The sequence below is a fragment of the Haliotis rufescens genome, unplaced genomic scaffold (assembly GCF_023055435.1).
Source record: "Haliotis rufescens isolate VD_foot unplaced genomic scaffold, xgHalRufe1.0.p SCAF_25, whole genome shotgun sequence".
NCBI classification, from domain to species: Eukaryota; Metazoa; Mollusca; class Gastropoda; order Lepetellida; family Haliotidae; genus Haliotis; species Haliotis rufescens.
This window is the reverse complement of record NW_025963946.1, coordinates 8,164,753-8,181,754: the sequence shown is the minus strand read 5'-3', so window position 1 is coordinate 8,181,754 and position 17,002 is coordinate 8,164,753. Positions and strand designations below refer to the sequence as shown.

Genomic DNA, 17,002 nt, shown 5'->3' with positions numbered 1-17,002 from the left:
GAAAATGTAAAGTGAAACAGTACATTTGTTCGTGTAGCGGCCATAAAATTTCCGAGTACTGTGATTGGATTTGAACCACGGACCTTCTGATCAGAGGTCGGACGCCTTGTCCACATGACCAAATAAGTTAACCCCGTTGGCAAGCTGACAAGGTAAGGATGTCATTTGTGGGACGACTCCACGCCCTGGTACATACTCCCCCGTCAACAGAAGGCACGTCCCGGGCCGCGTAGTAGGGTACTGAGGCTTATTTTGTTCAAATTTAATATGAATGTGCTCAGCCCAAGTTGGGCGCCACTGTTGCGGCCATAAAATTTTCGAGTACCGTGATGGGATTCGAACCACGGACCTTCTGATCAGAGGTCGGACGCCTTGTCCACATGACCAAAGAGGTTAACCCCGTCAGCAAGCTGACAAGGTAAGGATGTCATCTGTGGGATGACTCCACGCCCTGCTCCACTGACAAGGTAAGGATGTCATCTGTGGGATGACTCCACGCCCTGCTCCATAAGCAATAATATGACAACACATGAAGTTAATTAATGTATTTCTATATAAAACCATACTGAAGTATGGTCCCATGTTTTCCAGACACGAACACTCTGTTAGTTTTGTCCACCAGTAGGCATCTTGGCTCCAGAAGATGGCGCTCTGCAGTGTTCCGTGAATACAACAAATTACCTTCTTGATCAAAGATGGATATCTCATTCCGTAGACTATCGGACACAATGACACGCCCATCCACTGTGACACAGGCGTCCCAGGGGTGCCACCCAACTACGTTGTCCCCCGAGGAGAACTGTCGGTATATCTCCAGCACTATACCCTGAGATTCTGACTCGATGTACACAGCTCCATTATTGGCCCACGTGGCCATGATGACCCTGTCACTGTGAACATACTTCATGGACATGACCGGACCTGGTACCCTACTTGTCCAACATCGCTTCAAGCTTCCATATATATTGAACAGCTTCATTTCATTCCGCGGCAAGTTGCCGATGAGGATCCCGTCTTGAAAGTTTGAGACGACTGGAAATGACGTAATGGGTGTTGTGTCTTTAGACAGAGTGGCTGTTTGGGTGACAATCATGTCATAGTTGTAGTACAACAGGACATTGCCGTGCACTGCAGCAAATCCTTTGTAATATGCTGTCATATGGTTGAAAAAAGTGGTTTCGTTTTTTCTAGCACCTGCCAGAAAATCTCCCATTTTGTTCACCATCTCGATCTTGTAGTTGTTTTCATCGATGAAGTATATGCTGTCGTCCCTGCCAAACACCATGCAGGTGATGTTGGGGATGTTCCAGTCGCTGTGCAGTCGTGTGAAGAAGTGGTGTATGTAGATCAGTGTTTTGATCGTCTGCCTACATCTCCTCGTATTTGTCTGTGCTGTCCTTCGCTCTCTCTCTGCAACTGTTTTCTCACCGTTCTCAACATCTGTACTGCAACAGGAACCTTGGCTTGAACTTGATTTACAGGTTGCCATGGATGCAGTTTCTACTTCATCTTTAAGGCAGTCTGCTTCATCATCCTTTTTCTTGGTTTTACCTGATTTCATGTTGGTCCCTAGAGCCATATCCTCCTTATGTTGGATGTCTTTCACACATAGACTTTCTTGTTTATTATCTTTAAGGACCAATTGCAATTCAGAATCGCCCTTTTCTGTGTCTCCGACTGTACTCTTGGTGGCTAAGCTGCTCTTCTTGATGTCTTTAGATGAACATGTCTTTTCAGCAACTTTATCATAATGTGGCATATCTTTCCAAACAAATTGTCTTGTGCCTGTTCCATCTGAAGGTGAAACTTTTTCATTGTGAAGTTCTGATAAGTAGTCTTTGATACTTTTGGAAGGCTTCGCTGCACATCCTGTGTTTCTTTCTGGGATGTCAATATGTGTCATACAATCCTCTCCATCTCCATCATCGGCTGAATTTGCTTCTGAGACTGTAGCAGCCTTGTCCTCGTCATTAGTTTTCACCATGTCATCGCTCATGGCAACAACTGTATCTTTTTCCTTGACATCAACATCAGCCTTGACATCATCTGTGATTTTGGCCTGGGCATTAGCTCTGTCTTCAGGCATAATATCAACTTTGTCATTGGCCTTGGCATCAAGTATGTCTGTATCCTTGTCATCTTCTGGACCTCTAGCCTTGCCATTTTCTGTATCTTCAGTTGTGACATCAACCATGCCTATAGCCTTGTCAATCATGATGTTATCGACAGGGTCCTTCTTCGTATCACCCACTATTACATCTCCGATCATGTCGCTTTCTTCATCATTAGTCTTACCATCAACACATACTGTTTTTCTACCTTTAGTTTGTTTAAGAGGTTTTGTGGAATCAAACCTTGACAGATCCAAAACACTTCCTGTCTTGCTGCTGTTTCCAACACTGACTTTCGGAGCTATGAATGAGAACACTCCATTCTGACCAGCACTGGATATGGCTAAATCCACCTCTTCTTCATCCAGTTCTTCTGTACATGATAACACATCTGACCCCGGAGAATACCCTGCAATATTTAGCCTGAGTTTCTTGTGGTGGAGCAAAGGATTGTTCACTACATCGTCTGGCAGAGACTTCATACCTGCCTCTAAGGCATCCCCCATAACAAGCACCTGCAACCCCCCACACTCCATGACCTTGTTGTACATTCCGAAGACCCCTGTGGACAAACTGCTGAGGTGATTACTAAGCATCGCACGCTCTTTTTGAAAGAACTCGTGACACTTTTTCCGCATCTGTTTGCTTTCCATTTGAATTTGCTGCACACAGGCTGTTGTTTCCTCCATCAGCTTCTTATTAAACTGCTTTTCTTCTTTATCTAAGTTGCTTAATCTTTTCTTTATTTGGCTGACTGAGAAGTTCTTGGGCACCACTTTTTCCAAAGCAGTCTTTCTTTCCTGCACAGCTTCTTCTATTGATTTGTGAAGGTGTGTTCTGTGTTCATCAAGGGCACAGCGTTCACAGATTAGAATTGAACAGGTAGTGCAATACAATTTGTAATTCTCTCTGTGAATTAAACAGACAATTCTCTGTCTGCTCATGATCTGCATATCGTGGCGACCTTTAATCAAATCACTTAGGCAAGCAAGGAAGTGATTGGAAGTGGTCGTGGAGGAGTTGTGACCCCTACTGCAAGTTTGGCAAAGCTTATCACCACAGTCCAGACATTTATAGGCAGCTGATGACTTCCTTTTTTTGACAGAGCAAACTAGACAGTATTCTTTGTCAGCTTTTCGACAGGCTTGCACTTCTTGGAGCCCTGTGATGTATATGTTTGGTGGAAGAGTGAATCCTGTGACATCATAGGCCTCGCTTTCATCGTAGCAGGTTGGGCACCAGAAGACGTAGCGGTCCATGTAAAGAACGGCACACTCAGTCGCGATGCACATGCGACAAAATGTGTGACAACATGGGAGCATTTTGGGCTCAAGGAATTCCAGCCTACAGAGAGGACATACTAGATCCTGTCTCGCTATGGTGATTGGAGAACAGATGGGTTTCTCTGATGAGGTCATTGCGTTGTTTCTGGAACAAAAGATAGAAATAACAATTTAAATAGGCCCCAAATATCCCATGCTTTGCGTAATAATAAACTATGCTTTGCATAATAACAAACTAATGGGAATCTGAATAAGTATGTGTCAAGCTCTCCAGCGGCATTATTTGCTGTTCATTCCATCAACCATTGATTTGCCTGATTTAGTGAGTGAGTGAGTGAGTTGGGTTTAACGCCGCTTTTAACAGTATTCCAGTTATATCACGGCGTGTCAGCTTAATGTGGGAGGAAAGCCAAAGTGATGCAGGTCTGAGACCTCTTTGATGAAACCCACCAGCACGGGTATGGTGCTGACAAACCTAGAAACATAATTGGGGTGAACCAGGATTCAAACCCACAGTCATAGTTTTCTGGCATGCCAAAGGGACGCAACTCTGCACAGTATTTGTGGCGCCTTAGACGACCGGGCCACCTGTGCCCCAACTGGTTTAGTCTATGGTTATGTACAGGCCGTGATAAAGACTGAATCAATTGTTGACTGGTATAATACAGCATTACCCATGGTTAAATATTTCGTGTGGACTGATTGAATGCAAGAAGTCAGTGAATGAATGTAGCTGGCAAGATCACAGATCCTCCCAGAGTCATAGAGCAAACAATGCAACCACGGAGGTTAATAATCCACCATCGGTCAGGTCACACATTTTAACCGACCAATCCCAATTTCAGTTTCAGTTTTATGACAAGCATGACATTCGGGAGATTTATTCTGCTCTGGTAGTCTGGGATTGACTTGTCATGATTGTGTTCTGCTCTCCGCTTTTTAGTGTGTGTATCCTTAGTTTGTTTTATTTATTGCATTACAGCATTCAGTAATATTTAAGGTATATACTGGGCCAAGCAAACAAGCTTTTGATAAATGACCAATGGTCCACGCCTTGTAAGTACGGTGACACCAATCAGACACGTCAGAGCCATCTTCCCGAGGCAAGAGAGTTAACTGAATATAAAAGTCCAGTTTCCACCCTTGCCAAGCTGCGAAATCCGGTTCGTAAACTATCGTGCAGATTTAGGTCGATTGCAGGATTTGCAAAGCATGTGCACCACCAACTCGTTACCAACAGATATTTTTCGAACCTTTTCATGTTTTTAATCAAGGTGCTCATGTGAGTTGATTCACTTCGCGATGTAAGACCCGTTTTATCACAATATAGATCTTGATTATCGATCAGATCATTTTGACTGCGCGCCACCATTTTGTTTGAAACAAATGCAAGTGATGGAATCGGATTGGTCCAGAGGAGAGGCCCAGAAGGGACATAACTCATAATAACCACTGGTGGCGCTACCATCGAGCCCAGGAATTCCAGCCAAGTTCGGCAAGGGTGGAAACTGGACTTTAAAGTCCGTTAACTCTCTTGCCTCGGGAAGATGAGTCAGAGCCTGATCACCCGATCCCCATTTCAGCATGAAGTAATGGGAACAGTTCTAACCAGGAATCCCTACATGGTGTGCTAATAGTACTTGCGTGTCAGGGCTTCCGGTCAATTTGAAAAAGGCTATCTTAAGTGGGAGGAAATCCTGAAGGGACACAGGCCAGAAACGTTTGGTATTATGGTTAAACTCATAGCAGAGAATTAATGCGAATCCACCGTGAATATTCCGGTCAGAATAGGTCTTCAGCAACCCATGCTTGCCGTAAAAGGCGACTATGCTTGTCATAGGAGGCGACAAACAGGGTCCCGTGGTCAGGCTTGCTGACTTGGTTGATGCATGTCATCAATCCCAATGTCGTGGATCAATGCTCATGATATTAATCACTGGTTTGTCTGGTCCAGACTCCATTATTTACAGAACGCTGACATATAGCTGGAATATTGCTGAGTGCGGCGTGAATCAACAAACAACCAACCAAACCATGGGGACCCTGGATATTTTAAGTGGGAACAGCGAAACACTACTCCAACATTGGTGCGGCCAGCCCAGATGTTAACATTATTGAAAATGTATGGAGGAAATTTTAAATTTAGCTGCAGCGACGAGTGCATGGCATCCAGTGCCGTGAGGATCTGACCCGTGCTGCTTTTGGAGATTTTGTCTTCCTTCACTCACGCAAACATGAGATCTCCTTACGCCATTATACTCCCGTGAACATGGTGAACAAGGAGCCGCGCGATGTCCTGAGAGTTAATGGTGTATAACAAAGTGTAATTTCAAGTAAACAGGTCTACGTACATCTTGTATTTAGGTCTATTTCTACAAATTACAACTTTCGTGCGTTTTTCTCCTAACAAGTTTGCACTGCGGCTGCCATCGTGTGGAAGTACCTACATTACCCGGGACTGTTTATGTTGTAAAAGGGGGCACGGGTGGCCAAGTCGCCTAAGGCGCCGAAATTCGCTGTGCAGAGTTGCGTCCCTTGGGCACGCCAGAAACCTATGATTGTGGTTTCGAATCCCGGTTCGCCCCGATTATGTTTCTAGGTTCGTCAGCACCATACCCGTGCTTGTGGGTTTCACCGAAGTGGTAAACGTCTTAGACCTGCATCACTTCGGGCTTTCCTCCCACATTAAGCTGACACGCCGGGATATAGCTGGAAAACTGTTAAAAGCGGCGTTAAACCAAACTCACTCACTCACTATGTTGTAAAATGGTTCACTATTCGGATAATATATAAAGTGGATGATGTCTTGTTTTGTTTAGGATGGGTAAGTTAGATTAGACGACGCTTTGATCAACATTCCCACCGGTGTTGACACATGAGGATGACATGCTGAACATAAAAACGTACGACCAGGAAACGCACATTCCTATTTCAGCTGAAAGTACCGGGATGACACATTCGGTGCTTACACTTGTGTGATGTTGAATCATGAAAGTTTACTGATTAGTGTTGCATGTACACGGTGTATACAAATTAGGGCGCCCCACCCCTACACCCACCCCTGAATTCCGCACCAAATGCGCATGCGCACAGGCGACTTGTTCAAAGCAGCCCTTTAAGAGAGAGTTTTCAGCTCTTTTTTACACACATTCTATATCTTTTGTTAAGTGTTTCCTGCATTGTTCTTTCAACTAAGACAATATACACTTTACAAAGCGCTATAACATGTATAGATTATGCTAAGCTTGTCCAATGATACATTTGTTCTGAAATCAGGGTTACATTTTACGCCAGAGCAGCCAGCCCTATGAACCTGAAAATGGGCGAAAATAGAAACATTGGGATAAACTTAAAAGCGTTCATGAACCTTAAAATACACTTCTGTCTCTTGTCGACTTCGTTGTTGATAAAGTTGACTTCATGTTCTATTCAATAATACAAAATATACGAAAATACAAATACCATCTATTTTGTCACTATAAGTCTTACTGGCTCATCCCTGAATCCCAAATACTACTTAACAATGTACATAAACATCAAAAGCACATGTCATAATCCACTCTACAAAGGCAGAATACGGTATTACCCACACACACAGAGCTCCAGATAACATTTTGAGCCATTGAGTTTTTACTCTAGGTTTTCGATTTGCATTGGGTTATTTCATTTTTCAAATTGGGTAACCAATATATTTTCACTCACCTTTTCATCACACTTTTGGGCTTTTCCTTAAAAAAGTGAACATTTTAAGACTTTGAAAAAAAGAAATAATGTTTTATATGTATATAACTGTTCTAAATATATAGGCTTGACTCGGAAAGTAAATTAGCTCGTAATTGTGTTTCGGAAATTAGCTACTTATTTTTCTTTATTGTGTATTTACGCGTGCTGTTCTTTTACATTTGAGTTTTTCATTTAATGCATGTGTTTCTGTACGCAAGTTTATTGAAAGTAATTGGGTTTAGAATATTTTTTGGGGGTATGCGCTGCTTATCTGTAGCTCTGAATACAACAAAAACAGTGTACACATGCTGAAAAGTCTTCGTTGGGTATTTGCTCATGCCGTTTTCAAACAATTGAGTTTTTCAATTAATGCTTGCGTTTCTGTACGCAAGTTAATTGAAAGTGATCTGGTTTTGAATATATTTTTGGGATATCTTACGCCGCAAATACGCTGCTCATCTGAAGCTCTGTAACACATCAATGTTTTTTTCTGACTCGATCGGATAGATGTTCATTTGGTCGCGTGAAAACAAATTTTAAAGTTTCTCTGCTCTGGTCTTCTTTGTGAGTAAATGTTGCTTCTAAGAACATGATAAAAGGCCATGAAATCAACGATGGGTTGATTGAGAAATTCTAGACCTCACATGGACGGACCTGCGTAAGAGCAGACATTACATGAAAGCCACAAAAATGAGACAACTGAGCAAATTTCTTCGCTTTTTCAGTTAATAAAATAAGCAGGAGCCTTTGACCTTTGGAAAATGGAAAGACTTGAGGAACATGCAGTGATCAAGAACTTATATATTTTGTTTGGACTTGGCAAGAACTTATCAATCAGTCCTTGTATATATAGAGACAATCCACCTTTCTACAACTGTTAAACAACACTGATGCTTATAACTATTTTATCATATTAGTGGAAGGATTTTTGTGGATAAATTCTAAGTATATAAAATATGACAGTGATATGTAAAATATTTAAAAAACGGATTTACTTGGTACTGTATGTTTGGGGGATTACCTGGTTCTGTAAGTTACCCCTACACACATACCTCTGAGTGAGTGTGTGCGTGAGTATGGTTTTACGCCGCTTTTAGCAATATTTCAGCAATATCACGGCAGGGGACACCATGAAAGCATGAAGAATGTCCGAGCGAGCGCTGCTGTTTATTTTGTTTGTTTGTTGTTTAACGCCGCACTCAGCAATATTCCAGCTATATGACGGCGGTCTGTAAATAATTTAGTCTGGACCAGACCATCCAGTGTGATAATGTGATAAGACTGCAATAATACTGACTGCATCGGATAAAACACCCAAACACTCATCGTCAACAATCAGCTGTTGTCAAAATGTATGACCTACGATGTTTTTTGTTGTTTTACGCCGCACTCAGCAATATTCCAGCTATATGACGGCGGTCTGTAAATAATCGAGTCTAGACCAGACAATCCAGTGATTGACATCATGAGCATCGATCAACGCAATTGGGATACGATGACATGCATCAACCAAGTCAACGAGCCTGACCACCCGACCCCGTTAGACCTCTTCTACCCCGGATCTTCACGCTGTAACGATCGAGTACATTTTACTGTAAGACGTTATCTCCGTGTTTTAGGTTTTCGGACGCTTAAGAAAAATTCGTAGTTTTCTCTCTAATCACATGAACAACTGTAAAACATCTCATTCACTAATAAAAGACAATTTTCTCTTAAAAACAAGCCGTCATCATGAGTATTTACAATGACTGTGTGATAACAAAACGATAAAATTATCGTAATTTTCATGCATATAAAAGAACAGGCTCAGCAAGTTAATGTGTCCTTTCAAATACATTAATATACTTACCACATAAATCCAAAACTGCCTGAGTTTGAATTCCGACAAGTGAGCTCGGAAAGTACAATCATGACGGCGTCACATTCTTCGCTGTAAGGATGACGTCATCATGTTACATATCATGACGTCAGCTGTGATGTTGCCATGTAAATCATAGAACGGGCGCAGGGTCCCGTTCTCCAAAAGCGATCTTACGCTCAGTGATGAAGTTAAGCTGGGCCCGTCTCTAATATCACAGCCTAAGAGCCGGTGTAGGCCAATGAGACGATGGCTGTGAGCGCCTTCGAAATATTAAACATACACTATGTTATGTAATTTTCATTGGTCGCTATTTTTAGACGACGCGCTGCCGTTCTACAAAAGCTTCACTGAGAAACGTCACAAACTACTTTAAAGGGCAAGTTCACACGGAAATGAACCAATTTTTCTTGTACTTTTTCCACATTAAAAGTGTTAACATAGAAGTGTCATAGACAAAAATATAAAAACATCATATTTAATTAACATATTTTTTGCATTAAAACGATTTATATTTTTCACATTAACCAAGTGTTCTATTTCCATAACAAAAACACCATGGCTTATGCCCCTTGCAATATGACGTCATTGGTGCCAATTGATAAACATTATGACGTCATCATGCTTTGTTAGAGCCGCTTCACGTGGTGTAGGTACAGTTTTGTGATTCTAGCGTCTCAGATGCCAGCCAGAATTGTGTTATGCTGACTCACCACTGCGCCGGAGTGTGTCGTAGACCATGTTGTTTTACCGCAAACTGGTCCTTGATATCTTTTGCGTTGAGAATAGACAGGGACCCAGTTGAATTGGCACCAATTACGTCATAATCTAAGGGGGATAACTCAGGCCTATTTCGCTCGTAAAACGAAGGCCTCATAACGGCATATTATTTTAACACTATTGTGAGCTTCCTACTTTCACTGTGAAAAAAAATGAGTGTATATTTTCAAACACAGATACTAACTAATTCTAAAATTGCGTTTTGTTTAGAAAAAGAAAGAAAGTGATTTTTGCGTGTACACTTCCCCTTTAAGTAATTTTGTTAGATGGATGGTATTTAGTAACTATTTACATAAATCAAACCTGCGTTAAGTGATTATGTTAATAAAAAAAAAGTCGTATACGACACTATAAACTTATCAATTTCTTATGTAAACAATGTTCTACGTATGATATCATATCGAACATTGACAAATATCCAAAGTGAAATTAAATGTGTAAAAAAATGTATGAAAGATATGCAAAATCTACATAATAATTATGACTGTAAAAAGTTGGATACAATGATCGTGTGTGCTTTCATTCAGCATTGTTAAAGGACCTTCACCTCAAAGAAAGTACGGGGCGGTCGGGTTGCCTAGTGGTTAAAGCGTTCGCTCGTCACACCGAAGACCCGGGTTCGATTCCCGACATGGGTACAATGTGTGAAGCCCATTTCTGGTGTCCCCTGCCGTGATATTGCTGGAATATTCCTAAAAGCGACGTAAAAACCAAACTCACTCAAAGAAATTACCAAATATGTACAACAATGTTGGCGCGTATGACATCACTACCGTCGATCGACCGACTTTTACAAAAGGCGTGTTCACTGTCAACAGTACGCGGGATTTTACGAGGGGACTTCGTTGATTCAGGGATCGTATATACACAAGTAGAGATTGCTGCAGAGCATCAATAGCTCCCCGCCATATAATGTTATGTGCAGAGGAAGGAAGTGTAAGCTATGGGAGGAGAGAACTGGTGTAAAGTACAAATTGGTTGTTATTAATGTACTTATCCTTGGAAAGCACAATAAAAGAAACAGTGTCTTTAATTGGTCAGCACAAAGAAAACCCAGGCAAGAAAACTGGGCCTGTCAGGCAAAACTTGATGTATATCCACTATTAGTACCAATAAAAAAATCCTATATAGATAACACAACAAATGTCACTCTAAAGCATGCTTTTGCAGCAAATATCAATATTTCTGGTCAAAATGTTGGTTGGTTTAAATAAAGCAAACTTTTAAAATAGCAAACACAAAAAATGTAATGAATACACTCTAAATATACTTCAGTTCAAATGTAAAAATTCACGCAATCATTAATGGATTCCCATTTATCTAGCAGCAAGTTAGGAACATACAGTTTGGTCACGTTATCTATAAATATTGAGAATTATCTTACATATTGTAAAAACAAAGGCCATAGGTCACTTTTCTCAAAACTTCGTTTAAGTAATCACAAACTAAAAATTGAAAAAATTGTAGATATACAAAAACACCAACCCCATTTGAACCATGTCTCTGTGAAACATGTGATGTCTCAGAAGATGAACAACATTACGCACTGTCTTACATAATACAACCAAGAAAGAGAATCAAAAATAATCCCCAATCATTATAAAGAATTTGGTACACTCTGTTAAAAGGAGCAGATTCTTAGTAAGTTTACCAACAGTTATCCAGAAACAACTTCCAAGATCTGTTAACATATCAACAATTACAACAAATTCCTTGTACATGTATGTACTACATTACCATAGTTTTGCTCAATTCTCATATTGTTTCCATATCATTATAATACACTTGTTTTAGAAATTAAATTCTACCTCTTTTGAATGTTGAATGTTCCTGTGTTTTTTAATTGTCGTTTATTGTGCATGTATTTTGTAGTTTGTGATTGTGCAATATTGCCACTGTTTCTTCATGGAATGTTCCGCAATACATATCTCATCTAAAACATCTATGTTGTATAATAGTTTCTTACAGTTGTTTACGGGGGCATGGTTGGCCCAGTCGCCGAAGGGGCTGCAATTCGCTATGCAGCGTTGTGTCCCTTGGGCACGCCAGAAACCTATGACAGTGTGTTTGAATCTCGGTTCGCCCCGATTTTGTTTTCAGCACAAAACCCTTGCTCGTTGGTTTCACCAAAGTGGTGACCGTCTAAGACCTGCATCACTTCAGACTTTTATCCCACTTCAAGCTGACACGGAATACTATTGAAGACGGCGTTAAACCCAACTACCTCACTCACTCTTGTGTATGGTTCCGTTTGGTTAACTGCGTTTGTGTTGTGATTGCTTCCGGCTTAGATTGGAAATTTGTTTAGAAGAATGTTACTATGTTCAACCCAAACATCGTGAAGATATCATGCAACCGTATTATCTTTTTGGAAAATAATTGCAAACTACAGACCAACCTGTTGATTTCCTATGTATCCAGAAGCAAAGAACATATACGGGTGTATGATCTCTGCTGGAAGTTAATTTGTTTTGACAAAGCAATAAACTATGCAGAAACGTAAACCGCCGCATGAAACGGTATGTACCATACATTACATACAGTGAAGTATTTAAAACAATTCTGTGCTCAACTATGCACAGCTAGCGCCATACATGTGATTATGAAGACAACTAACAAAAAATTTCTCATATCAAACCCGTTGTTTTACATGTGTTGTTTATTGTAGAAAGTCATACTTTATAGAAGCCTGTTATTTAATCGTGTTGAACAATATGTTGCAATAGCAGTGTGAAAATTGAGTGCGCGTGACAGGCTTGGCCTAAATTCCTTCCTGGAACGTTTCTCGATGGCTGCCTGAATAACATACGATACATTGTAAAGGTAGTGCGCAATTGAACTGTTCGGGGAAGGGAGATAATCACTCACTCTCAGTGATGCAGCTTGAATAAGATACGATGTACAGCAATGCAAGGTCAGTGCGTGAATTTTTCACTTCTATACTACGCCTATAGCTAATGGAGATAATCGCTCAATGCGCAATAGTTTATTCTTACAAAATATAGACCGGTTAACTTTAGCGAAATGGGATCATTTTTAGCTCTTTTAAAAACAAAATGAACAAATTTCATGGGTTATCAGCATAACGAAAAGTGACTAAGTCTCAGAATAGCAAGACGATTTTGAAGTATCTCTTATTGCTGGAAAAGATAAACATCAACATTTCACGCACATTTCAAATGATTTGTATGTTTCGTTTCGGTAACTGTGTGGCTTGAAATTTCTAAGAAACCAACATGTCGACTTACATGCTCCAAAATTAACCTCTCCCGTATACTTCCCCGCCTTAAGGGCGGGGAAGAATAAATGGAACACTTCTCGTGAGGAGGGTCTCTGCCGTGGGCCACATGTCTCAAAGACAAGCAACCAGTTTTTGAGAGAAACCGTCGGGCGCGAACTCGCGACCTTCGGATTGTTAGCCCGACAGCTAACCGACTGAGCTACGTCCACACTGTATCACAAAGTGCAATTTTACCAAGTCATGCCTACGACGTTACGGAACTGAACGAAAAGGGTCGAACAGGTGACGGACACTTACGAAGGTTACGGGTAGGCATGGTGTCTCGTGACTTTAGTCTATCGACACTTACGAATGATGACGATGTCATTTGGCACACTCGTCCCATTCCGTAATCTACAAGATACCGAGTGGCGAGGAATGATCCGATATGGCGCGAACTGAACACGGCTCCAGGCCTCAGACGTCAGACGTCGAACTCACGAGTACGCATGAATGACTGTTATTTAATAATTCGTCGGGTGGTTTTTGTGACAGAAAAGTGTGGTTACTGTGGTAGGGAACACTGTAAGGATGATGTGGATAATAGTAAGGAACGAGGGAGGCATGTGCATGGCTAGTGACGACACAACGGTGAGTTCGCTTTTGAATCAGTACTGAAAAAATGTAACCGGTGAAAGTGACTTGTGTGAATGTTCCAGGACAGTTTCCAGTAGCCAAAATATTCGACACAAAACCATTTCATCCTTTTTACTCGACGTTTTTGTGTGAAGAATATTAGGAGCCGCTGTATAATCTATATTATAGCTAAAATGGATAGAATTATCATAAAAACGCCCGCATGTTATCAGAAATGAGCGGGCCACTGTAACTTGATAATACCCTCATATTACTTGACGACGGGCCATTATCACGCCCGTTGTTAGGTGACGTCATAGGATAGGGATAGGTGACGTAACGTTGAATAGTGACGTCATCTGGTTTGTTCTATGACGTTTCCATATTTGTAAAAAAGGGTCAGTGACATTCGTGTTGATTGCAGTAAATGTTTCAAAATCGACATTGTTGTTTCTTTTTATTTGATAACAAATTCCATCCATTTTAGCTATAATAACGGTAACGCTATTTTTCAGGGCATTATCATTTGCAGAAGCCCTCGGTCTTTTCAACTGCCCCCCTTCGTCGGGCAGTTAATGGAAGACCTCGGGCTTCTGCAAATGATAATGCCCTGAAAAATAGTGTTACCCTTATAATAGCCACTAAACGAGTAGCTAACCCTAATGATCGTAAAGGGGTGATTGATCGTAAAGGGGATCCAAGGGCTAAGGATAGAGTTCGGGGTAACCTACCCTAACACTGGCGACATTTGGATGTGTTCAGCACCAATATATTATCCCTAATAAACTACATTCTTGTGCATAATAATGAAAGTTAATGCACCGAAAAAATAATATATGTATATTAGTTCCCATTCATAACACTTTTAGCCACTTGAATTAAGAGAAAAACGAAATAAAAAATATATAAAAAATAAAAGTGCTTTCGTAAACTAGCGCTTGCTATAAAATGCGCCGCCGCAGGCTATATTCAGTAAACAAATATTCAAAATTCTCCACAGCGCTTGGCGTATTCAATGACATTTCGTGTAGAGATGATAGATCACTGGGAGGAGCTTATGCACACTCGATGACCCCTGACGTCACAGGGCATTGTTTCGCCGGTGTGACTGGCAACAAAATACTACAAACTACGTCATGGGGTATGATCACGTGTTTGAAAAGTTTGTGGTACTTCCGCGGTGATACGGCCGTCAAACCAGCTGTTTCAATCAGAGGGGGTTTATTGTGTTTTAAGAAGCAATCCTGTATTTGATTAAAATGATCAAGTCATGATATCCACATAAGATTCATTAAACAATGTCAAAGGTATAAAAACTCTCCAATTGTCTCTTACTTAAAGGGCAAGTTCACACGGAAATGAACCTATTTTTCTTGTACTTTTTCCACATTAAAAGTGTTAACCTAGTAGTGTCATAGACAAAAATATAAAAATATCACAATTAATTAACATATGTTTTGCATTAAAACGATTTATATTTTTCACATTTACCAAGTGTTCTATTTTCATAACAAAAACACCATGGCTTATGCCCCTTGCAATATGACGTCATTGGTGCCAATTGATAAACATTATGACGTCATCATGCTATGTTAGAGCCGCTTCACGTGGTGTAGGTACAGCTGTGTGATTCTAGCGTCTCAGATGCCAGCCAGCATAGTGTTATGCTGAGTCACCACTGCGCCGGAGTGTGTCGTAGGCCATGTTGTTTTACCGAAAACTGGTACTTGATATCTTTTGCGTTGAGAATAGACAGGGATCCAGTTGAATTGGCACCAATTACGTCATAATCTAAGGGGGATAACTCAGGCCTGTTTAGCTCGAAAAACGAAGGCCTCATAACGGCATATCATTTTCACACTATTGTGAGCTTCCTACTTTCACTGTGAAAAAAATGAGTTTACATTTTCAAACACAGATATTAACTAATTCTAAAATTGCGTTTTGTTTAGAAAAAGAAAGAAAGTGATTTTTGCGTGTACACTTCCCCTTTAATGTCTGTGATTTTAGCCACCAGTCCATGTCCTGAGTCTAGCAAAACTTCTTTCAGTCTAGTAATGTTTTCTATTTAAAGTCCATACAATGACACTTATATCTACTGAATATGATGTCAAGAGACAGGGTTGGGCTCGTAGACTAGCTGGCACAGACTGCAATTGCATTTGACACATTTGGTTGATGTTTTCTAAATTAACTGGCAGACATGTTATAACATGACGACCACAGAATTTTCTGGTGTCTTTTTTTGTATTATAGCTAAAATGGATAGAATTATTAAACCGCCCGCATGTTATCAGAAATGAGCGGGCTACTGTAACTTGATAATGCCCTCATATTGCTTGATGTCGGGCTATTATTACGCCCGTTGCTAGGTGACGTCATAGGATAGGGGTAGGTGACGTCACGTTGAATAGTGACGTCATCTGGTTTGTTCTATGACGTTTCCATAGTTGTAAAAAAGGGTCAGTGACATTCGTGTTGAATATGTTGATTGCAGTAAATGTTTCCAAAACCGATATTGTTGTTTCTTTTCATTTGATAACAAATTCAATCCATTTTAGCTATAATAACGGTAACACTATTTTTCAGAGCATTATCATTTGCAGAAGCCCTGAAAAATAGCATTACCCTTATATGAATAATATCTCAAGTCATGCAACTGTAAATCATAGTTACTGGATGACCTTACAGAGTATGCTGATTACATGAAAGCCCGCAAACACTGCAAACGATCAGAAGAAACCTCAAACCTTGATACAGAAAATGATGAAAATTCAAGGAAGAGAAAAAGTCCCCAAAGGTTTGCAAGTGACAGTGAGACAACTGAGGATGAAGACAGTGAAAAATGAAGGTAATGATTTTATTATTTTAATTCTGTGTACCTAACGACTTAACTTATGCCATACCATGGCGTCCATCCGTCGTCCGTATGTCAACAATTTTTCAAACGACTTCTTCTGAACCACTAATTTGTTGTTTGTTTGTTGCTTAACGCCGCACTCAGCAAAATTCCAGCTATATGACGGCTGTCTGTAAAATAATCGAGTCGGGACCAGACAATCCAGTTATTGACATCATGAGCATCGATCCACGCAATTGGGACCGATGACATGTATCAACCAAGTCAGCAAGCCTGACCACCCGATCCCGTTAGTCGCCTTTTACGAAAAGCATAGTCGCCTTTTACGGCAAGTATGGGTTGCCGAAGACCTATTCTACCCCGGAATCCTCACGTGTCGAACCGCTAATTGGAAATTAAGGAAATTTGACTTGAAGCATCCATGGGTGGTGGGGATTAACAATTGTACAAATGGTGGGGCTGACCACCCAGGGGCTGAGGGGCAGGGCCAAATAGGGGTATTTTGGTGGGTTGGAAGCAATGGTGGGGATT

General features: G+C 40.7%; 1 protein-coding gene across 1 annotated transcript; it reads right to left on the bottom strand.

Moving 5' to 3' along the window:
* Window positions 1–530: 530 nt before the first annotated feature.
* On the bottom strand, window positions 531–9,075 carry LOC124141328. The gene is made up of 2 exons (XM_046509303.2): window positions 8,967–9,075; window positions 531–3,539 (listed from the first exon to the last, which is right to left on the bottom strand). The coding sequence occupies exon 2, from the start codon at window positions 3,527–3,529 to the stop codon at window positions 551–553; it is 2,979 nt and encodes a 992-aa protein (XP_046365259.1). The 5' UTR covers window positions 3,530–3,539; window positions 8,967–9,075; the 3' UTR covers window positions 531–550.
* Between the last annotated feature and the right edge of the window lie 7,927 nt (window positions 9,076–17,002).